Below are 12125 nucleotides of genomic sequence, written 5' to 3'. Positions count from 1 at the left end.
GAAATGTCTTTACTACACAAAGCTCACAGCATTACTGTACTCATACAGAAGTAGTATTATGAGTTGGAGTGATGACATCATCAACCAGTGATGCAGTAATACCCTACATACTCCGATTACTGTTGCAATCCTGATTTAATGTTTGCTGACATATTCATATAGTCGTCTGTTTTTGATCTGGTTTCAATCCTGAATCAGTTTATTCTGTTTTTATTAGAATAAAAGGAATATTTGTCTTATTTTGGTGAGTTCATTTAAAAAGTACATTTTAGTTTTGTCTTTTTTGGTTGACTTTTAATGTGGTCACAGTTTGATGACATCATCATCATCATCGTCATCATCATTGCGTGATGTCTCATTTTCAATCCGATCCCGGTTGGGATCCGGTCCAGTTCGGACTCAAATTTATCTTCTAATGTTCCTGATCTTGATCCTGGAGAAAATCTAGTTGTTCCAGAATAACTGTCAGAATAATGTGATCCAGATACTCTGGGCAGGACTTGGTGGCCCAGCAGTCACATGATGAGGGTCAGCCTATCAGGGGCTGGCGGCTTATGTGGCATCATGGAGAAGCTTTGGTGGAGGTTATTCCTGTTAAAATATTATACAAAATTAAGATCAATTTAAGAAGGACACGTCTTCGGGGATGATTTAAAGTCTGTCGTGAAGATGGCGCTCGTGGGAGCGTTGTGCTCTCGTTAAGTTTTTAAATGGTTGGTTCATGAATTAATAAAAAGTAAAAGATGAATCTTCAGTTTGTGGATCAAAACCAGACTTGAGTTTAATCCTGTTTTCAGTAAAACAGCTCATCGGACAGTCAGTTAACCGACAACCTGCCTCCTGCAGATTCAATTACGGAGGACATTACCGTAATTGAAGGCGTCCACATCTGACAGCCGCCGTCGGGAGTCTGCGGCTCCCGCTGAGGTCAGAGACTCTGTGGTCAAAGACTTCCTAAAAAGATGCTCAGACAAAACCTTTCTTTTATCATTTATTTGGTTTATTGGCAGGAAATGGGAAGAAAGCGTCTCCTGATCAGTGAAAGGATTACGCTGACATGGTTAAGCTGCCTAGCAACAGCCAGGCAGCGTTTGCATCATTTATGATTGGATGTCAGTTGGTCACGTGACACAGGGCTATATTTATTGAATGAAGTCTGGCCATCATATAAAATAATCTCGTTAGAGCAGACAGCTTTTAACTTTATTCTACACAACAGCTGACTCTTCTTCTTCTTCTTCTTCTTCTTCTTCTGCTTCTTCACCTTCTTCTTCTTTGGATTGATTGATTGAAGACATGTCTGAAATGCGAAAATGTAATATTAACTATTACAACGGAAACTAGTCATTAGCTTTGAGACGTGGCGTTAGCCAACATTAGCAGTGCCATCTGACATGGCTGACCTCCTGTCAGATTAAACAGACTGGTGCCCCCGTCTAGAAGAGGGGTTTTGTGTTACTGCTGCTTCATGCATTGATGAATTATTGATTATTGATTAGATTTAAGGACAGATTCATCCTCAGTCGGCAGCAGCAGTCAGACCTCTGCGTCCCTGGAGAGGGACAGATTACTGGGATTGCTTCCTGGTTCACTTTCCCCTTCATCTCCTCTTTCCTCCTCTCTTCTCCTCCATCTTTGTCCCTTCTAGAGTCCGTTCGTTCTTCCTCCTCATGGCTGTATTTGCCTAATCGTTTTATCCATGCGCCATGACTGGAACACTCTCTCCAGCAGAAGGACACATTACCCGCTGCCTGAACCGCCTCAGCCCCTGCCAGGATCAGGGGGGGGGGGGGGGGGCTGCACAGAGCTGATAACGACACACACTCCGGGGGTTTATCCGTCTGTGGCTTTAATGCTGCTGCTGATCGATGAGTCTGAAATATAATTCTGTTACAATGGACGGTGAAGACGGTAAAACATGGCCGCCTGCAAGAGTTTCACATCCAGTTGTCCTAAAATGACGATGACCTTATTAGACTTCAGTATTATCGAATTTCGTCACATGATCTGGATTTTTAGTCCAGATGTACTGTAAATAGAAATATTTGTAAAGTAGTTTAGGAATAAAAAATACGGAAATTGAGCCACACTAACAGGAAGTCACAAAATAGGACTACTCAGAGTACAACCGAATCATGCAGCATGTGATGACGAGTTCATTTCTCCATCACCCCTTGTGTCTGCTGCTTTTTAAATAATCACACCATTTTCAAGTTTTCCATTGGTCACCCAGAAAATGCTATCAGCCAATCAGGTGCCCCGGGGGGGTGCCTGTTTGGCTCAGCGCCGCCCAGCGACCAGAGGAAAGATTTTAAAGAGGTTTTATGTGCAATTTTAGATGACTGGAACAGGATGAGAGGAAAAAACACCTCTTGCTGCAAATGTTCACAAGAGCGTCTGAAAATATCCCCGTACGCGTGAACTGATTCCTCCTGTTTCCTGCTGTGGGTACACACAGTACACAAAAATACACATACTTGTTTGGAAACTGCAGTTTCTGTTGTGACGAACTGATGGACCTGTTTGCTCATCAATCCCTCTGGCAACGTTCTTGATCTTTATTCAGTTGAAATTACATGATACACATATTATGATCAGGGATCAATAAAGGCCTGTCTGTGTTCTCATCAGAACCTACATATTGTATCCTTGAAGATGGAGAACCAGTCTGACCAGTAACCAGTGTGATGTTTTTCCCGTCCGCCCTCCTGCCTCCAGGTTCTGCAGACAGTGTCTCCCTCTGCTGGTCAGAAGATGCAATGTGCACAAAGGAGACGAGCATAAACTGTTAATTACAGTTTGAGGCAAAATGATCCAGCCCGATTGTGTGTTAGCTTTATGGACAAAATCTACTATGATAAGCTGTTAATAACCAATAATAACTAGATCAATTGATATTAAAGTCCTTTCCTGACTGCAGGCTCTTTTGATCTTTTACCCTTTAATGACCAGCAGTCTAGTTCTTTCTAGAGACCCTGTTGCTGCAAACCTGATGCAGATCCAGACACCAGGTTCTGGGAGCGTTCCTGAGGAATCTTAGCCCATTTCCTCACAGACAAAGATACTCTCAAATATTCCTGCTTTAGCTGTGCCTCCACTTTATCCAGATCCTCACTGGAGGTTTTCCAGGCAGGCGACTGTGACGGCGTCTTGATGATCCAGGACTTCTTCTGGAACTGAGTCTCGATGGACTTTGGGATCATTGTCCTTCATCCTCAGCATCATCTTCCTCACAGATGGACACGTTTTAGACAGAATCAATCAGAGGCTGAGCCTTTGGACTCTGCAGGTTTCCAGTGGACCAGGACGCAAAGCAGCTTCAGAACATCACCATGCTTCACTGTGGGGAGGGGGTTCACTGGAATCAGCTTCATTCTTCCTCCTCCAGGCATGCTGCTGATCCAGAAGCACCAAAAGGTTGATAATGATGATGATGATGATGATGATGATGATGATGATGATGATGATGATGCTATTTAGGAGGTTGAGTTATTTCTAAAAAAAAAAGCACTCATCAGTAAAAGTAGATCTTTTTTATGTATTTGGTGGCGTTTTAATAAATGAAATATTCTTTGTCTGTGTTTTTATGCTAATAAAGCATTCTGAATTTGAATTCATGACCCCTTGTCTATGACTGGCGGATACTGACTCCTCCCACTTGTGTCTGTATCCAATCACGTCCTAGGATCAGAGTGAGCTGGCACTAAATGCCGGAAGCCCGACCCAGCCCGGCAGTAAGCTAGGCTAAGCTAGGCTAAGCGAGGCGTCGCTGCAGCGGGAGGACGACGTTTCTCTGGGTTCGTGTCTGCGGGAATCTTTACGGTAAGTCCGGTCTGCTGAATCACGACTTGCTAATAGCCCGTTCACAGCCCAGCGAAGCTAATGTTTGCTAATTCATTGGTTTAGTAAGTAGCTGAAACTATCAGGCCAGAATGTCGCCATAGCTGAGATGCGTAGTTGAACAACAGATAGAAAGTTCGGGCTTTGGATAGTGTTAAATATAATTAAATATAATAGGTATAATTAAATAGTTAATTAATTACAAGGTGAAGTTAAGATAACATGCTAGTCCAAGCTAATTTACAAATTGGGGCGCCTGTAACTCCAGGAAATAGACGGGAACAGATCGTCATGTCGCCGATAAGAGTTGATCGATAGTTTGATTTTATAGCGATGTGGAGCTTCAGTTCATCGGGCTGGTTGACGTTTTCTTTGTGTTTTAAGTCGAACAATCGCCTCTTAGATACATATTTGCTAACCGTGCGTCTGCCACGCCCCCCCGGAAACAGCTGACGGGAGATTAGGCTCGTCCGATGCAGCAAATAGTTCGTTATTTATGACGTTCATTTTATGATACGAGAGTGAGCGACCTTTTTATTAAAATGACGTCATCGGAGAGTCGACGTCAAACGTTCATGTGCTTCTCAGATGCGTGGCGGATGCTGCGGAACGGCTGTTTGATGACCAACAACAGATCTGGGACCAGCAGAAGATGAATGTCTGTAAACGATCTGCAGCTGATTCTGATCTATGAGTTTGATCCAGAATATCTCTCCGAGGATTCGTTATTGTGGGATGATTACTACATTCTATCTTCTAACTTCAACGTCGCCAGTGATTGGACAGGAATGGCGCCGACATCAGATCTAACGCGCTGGCGTCTGATCGGGGTCCAGGACGTAATCTGAATCTGGTGATCCGGATTGTTTACGTTTACGGGATCAGAGATTACGCCCAACGGTGATCCGGCCTGACCTGACATCAGGGCGGAGCCGAAACGGATTCAGTTAGGAGTCTAATTTATCTTAAGGTCGCATGCTGAGGGTCAGCCTATCAGAGTGGGTTAGAGGCGATGACGTCACAGGACGGTCTGGTCGGAGTGGCGTCTAATCTTTGGACGGGACCCAACTTATTGATCGCATGTCTGGATGATTGGGAGTGGTGTAATTGATGCATCAGGTATTGATTGGAAGGCCGGGGTGCGTGCGCTGAAGTCCTGCGTCTCCTGACCCATCGGAGGTTTATCCTCGTAGAACCATCACGTTTATTTCTCCATTTTGTTCTGCGTTCATCTTGTGACGACCATGATGCTAATATGCTCCGCCCCTCTGACCAAAGAGCAGTCCGTCTGTCATCCCCTCGTCTTCGTCATTTAACACCAATCGGTTTTTCGACCTCTGACCTCTGACCTGCTTTGTTTCCTCTTCAGGAGTGACCATGAGTCTGCAGTGGATGGCGGTGGCCACCTTCCTCTACGTCGAGGTCTTCTTCGTCCTGTTGCTCTGCATCCCCTTCATCTCTCCGAAGAGGTCTGTGTGCACGCACACACACACACACACACACACACACACACACACACACGCACAAACACGCGCCCCCCCCCCCCAAACTAATACGACTAACAATGCTATTGATGTCTCATCATAAACCTGCGTCCATTCAAAGCTCTATTTGGACACTAGATGGCACCACTGTGCAGTCTTACTACTTCATGTTTTTTTTTTGGGGTTTTTTTATGTGTGGTCATGTGACTCTGCCTGACCCCTCCAGATGGAGCCGCATCTTCAAGTCCCGGTTGATCCAGACCATCGCCATTTATGGTAACACCTGGTTCATGGTGGCCATCGCCATCCTCGTCTTCCTGCTCATCGGTAGGTGCTCTTTGTGACTCGCGTCCTCGCTGAATATCAGAGCTCTCCTATGCTGTAATGGCGTCCTGCACAGTGCCGCTGTCTTTGGGTGGGTGATCACGATGTGTGTGTGTGTGTGTGTGTGTGTGTGTGTGTGCGTGCATGTGTCTAGATGCTTTCCGTGAGGTGAGGAAGTACAGCGTGGCGGAGAAGGTGGATCTGACCAACAACCCGACGGCCATCGAACACATCCACATGAAGTTGTTCAGAGCTCAGAGGAACGAATACATCGCCGGCTTCGCCCTGCTGCTCTGCCTGTGAGGCGCGCGCACGCACGCACGCGCACACACACACACACACACAGTAGGATGGGACGTATCATCGGGTGTGTAATGTAAATCCTGCAGCATGATCCTGATTGGACGCGGCCTCGGTCCCCGTTTGTCTGACCCCTCAGACGGGGTCACGCGTCTGTTTTGGTGGTTTCTCCTGCATGATTGATGGGGGGGGGGGGGGGGGGGCAGCTTGTGTTCCAGTGGTTAGACCAATCCCTCCACTGACACCAGCTGATCGGAGCAGAGGCCATGTTCAGAACCGAAAGTGTGTCGTCCTGCAGAGGTTAACGCTATATTTAGCCACTGGTGACCGGCTGAGCTCCAAATGTGGATCAGTCCCCAGCAAAGGTGCTAATCTGTTAGCGGATGACATCATTACGGGGAACCAACCAGACCGACAGAGTGGTGAACTGTTCCTTTCATCCTTCGAAGCGGAACGAGGCAGTTAGTTTGTGTTTCAGCTGTGATTTATTACATCACACACACGCGCACACACGCACACACACACACACGGCCAGCAGGGAAATGTCAGGGGTGACTCCGGCTGCTTGTGCTGTTACTATGAATGGTTGCTGCTGAAACCCAACCGGAGCCGTGCGGCCCGCGTGTCGGTCGTGGCTGAGTCGTGTGCGTTCTGGACGCTCGGGTCCGCGTGGCCTCGCTAACCGGTGGTCCGTCCGCAGGCTGCTGCGTCGCATCGCCACTCTGCTGTCCCAGCAGGCCACGCTCATGGCCTCCAACGAAGCCTTCAAGAAGCAGGCAGAGGGCGCCAGCACCGCCGCCAGGAAGTACATGGAGGACAATGAGCTGCTTCAGGAGGTGAAACGCACGCGGCTGAAATGTTTAACCTCGAGAAGCTGTCAGAAATGTCGTGGTAACCGGATATGGGGTCATCAAGGTGAAGCGATCATCAAGGGCCCCCCCCCCCCCCCCCTGCTAAAAACAGGCATTGCTTCATATGTTTGACTCACACACACACACACACACACACACACGCCATTCACTCCCATGTTGATTATTTCAGACACTCGTTGATGGTGAAGCGTTTGGCCTCTGATTGGCTGCGTGCGTAAAGATCTTGACTCGGGACCTCCCCTTTTTAGTTCTAGTTTTACAGCCTCATAACTTCAAGCTTCTTGTTTCCAACAGAAAATGTAAATATATTTTTATTTATTTCTGGTGTTGCCGGGGAGAATCCTCGAGAGCTCGAGATTAATTTGAACTGGAAAAGCAAATTTTCTGACAAGCGGTCATCCGGTCCAGATATTACCATGGAAACGGGGAGACCTCCTCCCTGCAGGAATGTCATCGACTTAAAAGTATGCGAACAAAGTATTCAGACGATTGTTGTGGCCAAGTGGCAAAAGATGATGGAGAAACTGCATTTAGCATGTTAGCGCTTAGCTAGCAGCAGCAGTTTAGCACACATTTGGATTTATTTTCTGCATTTCCTGCCTTTGGGCGTGGAGGAGGTTCCAACGCGACTGTCTGTCCATACACAGTGTGAGAGTTAAAGCAGCCAATCAGCATAGAGCAGCTGTCGCACTGAGGTCAGGAGGTGCTTGGTATGAACACCTGTCGCTCTCCGGGTGGGTGGCTTCCTTCTCCAATTCGACCTCCTCTTTATTCTGTTTCTGATCCACCTGCAGATTTTCTTCATCGCATGTTTAAAAAATAAAATTCTTCAGATTCAGGGTGGAAATTTGAACTCGAAGTTAATCAATTGATCTGATTAATCGATGCCGTGGAGCGTCACATCTGAAATGCTGATGAAAGCTTCTTTCCTCCTTCTGATTCGACCTTGTTATGAGACGGGAGGTGCAGCAGCTCGCGGGATGGATGGTCTCCCGTCGGTAAAATACTCCGACCCTTTGTTCAACAGAAACTACGTGACGCTGGGGTGGAGGTGCCGGAGGCCGGGAGGAAGGGAGCAGGGCCACACGAGGAGAACAAGACCCTGAAAGAGGAGGTGAAGACCCTGAAAGGGGAGCTGGACACGACAAAGACAGGTGAGGAGGAGGAGGAGGGGAAAGTGGCAGAAAGGTGAATCTGCCATTTATTCAGAACCAGCGGGAGGAAATGTTTGTTTTTATTCTGAGGAGGCTTTGCTGTCAGGAGTTCAGGTCGCCTCCTTCATGTCTTCCAGCTCTGCAGAAGTCCGACGGCGACGTCCGAGCCATGAAGAAGCAGGCGGAGAACCTGGCGGTGGAATACGACAGGCTGCTGGAGGAGCACAGCAAACTGCTGGTAACGCGCGCGCGCGCGCACACACACACACACACACACACACACACACCTGCTCACAGGAACGCATTAGTCAAAGGCAGTTGGAGATAACTGTAGTTACTGCCTCCATTAAGGGGTGTGGCTGCTGGCCTTGATGGGAGGGCATTCTCCTGCTGACATTATGCCCTGTTCCTTGTCTGCAGGCGGTCAGCGACAAGAAATCTGACTGAGAAGCCTCCGCCCACCCCACGCGAGGCTTTTCTCGAGGATTACTTGACGTCTCTGGGGCGTGATTGGTTTATTTTGTGTCCCGTCAGAGTTTCACCAAAAGAACATCAGAAACGAAAGCGTTTTGTTTTTCATCATTCCGTGTTTCTGCAGGAGAGACGACTTTCATTCCAGTCATCCGCTGAGAAACGTCAAATGTTAAATTGTCGTACATTGTTTTAAAGTCGGGGTAGAAAGTCGCACACAAAATGATGAGAAACCGTCGGTTGGTCTGTCAGACAACGGCACCTGAATATTAACCTGGATCAGTGACCTTGATCGGAATCTGGTTTGATTTGTGTCCACATTGGTGTAAAATCTTTTATTCCTTTTTTGTTTTTGTTTTTTTTTGTGGCAGAAATGGAAAAGCTTTTTTTTATTTTGATGGGATTTGTTTAAACACATCTGTGATGATTTAAACGCTGTTTTTTTTTCGCCTTAATGCAGCGTCAACATTAATTCCTCATCCTGTCTTGTATTTGAACGGCTGTTCATTGATGGTACACTTGGATGCTCTGTATTGATAACGGCACAATCAATACTTGGTGTCTTCATCTGACCTGGATTAGGAGATTGAGGAAACGACTAAATAAGGGCAAGCATTCCCACCATTCGGAAGGTCCATGCACAGCCTTTATTTTGAAAATCTGTTGACTGTACTTTTCTGTGACTGGATGATACTTCTGGTTTCGATACAGAGATGGTGAGTTAATGTTTTCACCTATCATGTTTTTCTGTCACCCGATCAATGCTTTGGTGAGTTGTTTAAATAAAGGTTTGTTGAAGGTCAGAGATGTCACTTCCTTTTTTCATTTAGTTTGTTTTTACATTGATGCTTTTAAATGTCTTATATTAATTGTACTTCTATAAGTACTGCAACTAACACTCAGTACTATCAGAATACTCACCAAAGTTAGTTTTGCAGTGGAAAAAGTCACAATTTCTCCTTCAGTAAATGTTGAAAATGCCTCAAACATGAAGAATGGACGGAGATGAAATAAAACTGGAATGCTAAACTAAACTAAATCATTTTCTTTTTTTTTAATTTTATGTAATTTCTCTGTAGATGTAACTAAAATAAAAGTTTTTACTGGAGTGTATTTTAGTATTTAAATGTGTTTCCTAAAACAAAACAGTTTTCATCTCAAATCCTTGCGTTGGACAATTGCAAATATCTCCAGACACAAAATCCAATGCAAAGTTTTTGGATGAGTTTGCCAAACAAAGTTCAAAGCCACTCTGAACTTTTTGTATGAATAGTGCTGTACAAATAAACGTGCCTTGCCTTTTTCGGTTTATCCTGGGAATCACTGGAATTGGTTTCACCCCGGTAAAGGATCCGGGCCGTCCAACACGTGTTCCTTGTCCGTCGATCGTCTGTAAACACATCTAAAAATAATGCTTCACCTCGTCCGTCCTAATAAGGCAGCTGTCGGTCTAAACGTGTGCCCGGTCACATAGAAACCGGTTTGAACCGCCTTCAGATCAGCTTTCACAGCCTGCGTCTAAAACCGCTGCCCGAGCGCGTCTCAGGACGTCTGAACGCAGTCCAGGGGTTTTATTTCGGACAAAACTCGAGTCGAGATTCTCCCGTTGAATTTAAGCCACGCCCTGCTGAAGCCAAATACCCCTGTTAGCATCCCGCTACAAATACTGATGCTATTAATCAGATGTTTTATTCTGCAGAAGGGCTCTCCTCTCATCCTCATGATGTCACCAATGATGTCATGAGACTGATGAGAACCAGAAGCATGTAAACCACAGTTCTACAATCTTCATAACACATGAATGGAAACCCAGTGGAACCTCAAAGGGTTTTAAACTGCAGCAGAAATCCTGCCGAAAACTCAGTAACCATGGAGACAGGAGTGGTTGTCATGTTAGATTTATTGCTATTGGTTTAGTTAAACGAGCACAATGGTTGCAGCACGGGGACCCTCCCAGAGGTCAAAGGTCAGTCTAACACAGGTGACATAATCAGGGCTCAGTATCGTGAGCGTTTATCATCCCGTGTTACGAGCACATTTATGTTTATTGCTGTCCCGAGGACAAGTCTGGTCTGTGTGTGATCGACCTTTTGCTGATGATGTCCTTCTTTACATTAAACAACACTAAACGGATGGTTTAAAATCTTGAAATCTTTTCACCACAAATTAAATTCTGATTCTCAGATGTAATTAAATTTTTGTTTTACTTTTAGTGACATCTTTCCTCCCGTTCTTCAGCTCCTATCTGTTTCCAGCCCAAACACGGCGTCCTGGAACCAGAGATGTTTTGGTTCAGGCCTGGAACCCATTGATGCTCAGTGATCTCCACAGGTTATTGATTATAAGCCAAGGATACACAGAAAGATACTTTTTTAAATTAATCAAAACAGAGAAAAACCTCTTTGAAGCACTTTTAAAGAAGAAAGATTTCCCTTTCATGAGTGCTCTGCACCTCAAGGACCTTGTGCCACCCCGCCAAAATAAAGTCCCCACTCAGCACTGCTTGTTGACCTCGCATCACCGATGAATATCAGAAGAGTCTTTCTAAAAAAAAACAGTTTAAATTTGGTGTCAGCTTTTTTTAAAGCTGTGACACAGAACAGGCTGGTGAGGAAAACACTTCCAGGAACATCTCTTCCTGCCGGCGGCTGAAAGCAGCCGATGAGATGTTTGCATAAAAGCTGAAGCTGGACGTCGGCTGCCGGATTTTGGAGTTCAAAGCAACAGATTTGTGAATGATGGCAGTAGCGCCGATGCTGTACGTACGATATCTAAATCAAAAATGTTTTTAAAAATATATATATTTCCAAGCTAAAGAAAATTTAGCTTTGAGCTATATCTGAACTAAGTTGCTTTGGATTTGCCACAAACTCCGCCCCATTGTCACATGTTGGTGGTAAAAAAGAAAAAAAAAAAAAAAGGCACTGGGTTTGAGGAAGTGACTCCAAATATGCTCGACCGTCCAGGAATCAAACGCCCGGTCCGGAGCAGCGGATCAGGTCAAGATTCCACCTCGTTTCCACGTCTAAAAAATGTGACTGAAACATTTCAAAATCGTCCAGCGGACGCCCAGCTGAGCAAATTCCTGGAGTCTGAGGTAGCCTGAAGCTAGAGGCGCTTCGGCGAAACATGAACAATCAGCCCCGAATCATCGTCATATTTACACATTGTACACACACACACACACACACACCCCTAACCCTAAAATTAAAATGATTCTTTATGAACATGAAAAACAAAATGACATTCTGGTAAAAAGTGCTAGCAGTCGGTCGCTCTTATTTAATATTTCAATCGTTCCCTTTGACTGGTGAGTGGTTGCTAGGAGACAGAGTTGTAGATAAGCCCCCCACAGACTGCTAATTAGAAAAGCAGAACCATCCACAGGATGCTGTACTAGGTTCTGTTTGGCTCGTTGACCATTTGGGTTAAGACAACGACGTAAGGCGACGCTCGGCGTCCTCCGGCTCTCATCGCTCCGTCAGGACCAGGACCAGCAGGACGCTCCGTTTGGCACTTGAGTCAATGCAGAGCAAAGCCAGATTTTGACCCGACCTTTGAACCCCCCAACTTCCTTACAAAGGTTGAATGGGACGTTATGTTTATTCAGTCTCTGATTGGCCGGTTAGATGCGATCCATGAGTGATAAACGACGTGCTCTGTCTATTTGTGATGTTAGT

General features: G+C 45.7%; 1 protein-coding gene across 1 annotated transcript; it reads left to right on the top strand.

The window, feature by feature from the left end:
- Nucleotides 1-3789: 3789 nt before the first annotated feature.
- On the top strand, nt 3790-9248 carry bcap31 (B cell receptor associated protein 31). The gene is made up of 8 exons (XM_068747702.1): nt 3790-3822; nt 5210-5309; nt 5551-5651; nt 5803-5947; nt 6649-6784; nt 7848-7974; nt 8112-8212; nt 8395-9248. The coding sequence occupies exons 2-8, from the start codon at nt 5218-5220 to the stop codon at nt 8419-8421; spliced, it is 729 nt and encodes a 242-aa protein (XP_068603803.1). The 5' UTR covers nt 3790-3822; nt 5210-5217; the 3' UTR covers nt 8422-9248.
- Nucleotides 9249-12125: the final 2877 nt, after the last annotated feature.

This window comes from Brachionichthys hirsutus, chromosome 2, assembly GCF_040956055.1.
Source record: "Brachionichthys hirsutus isolate HB-005 chromosome 2, CSIRO-AGI_Bhir_v1, whole genome shotgun sequence".
Classification (NCBI taxonomy): Eukaryota; Metazoa; Chordata; class Actinopteri; order Lophiiformes; family Brachionichthyidae; genus Brachionichthys; species Brachionichthys hirsutus.
Note: the sequence above shows the minus strand (reverse complement) of the source record. Positions and strands in the feature narration are given on the sequence as shown.

Coding starts and splice junctions, on each gene's coding strand:
- bcap31 (XM_068747702.1), top strand. CDS start 5,218: ATGAGTCTGCAGTGGATGGCGGTGGCCACCTTCCTCTACGTCGAGGTC. Junction 6,785..7,847: donor ACAATGAGCTGCTTCAGGAG/GTGAAACGCACG, acceptor TTTGTTCAACAG/AAACTACGTGACGCTGGGGT. Junction 7,975..8,111: donor GCTGGACACGACAAAGACAG/GTGAGGAGGAGG, acceptor CATGTCTTCCAG/CTCTGCAGAAGTCCGACGGC.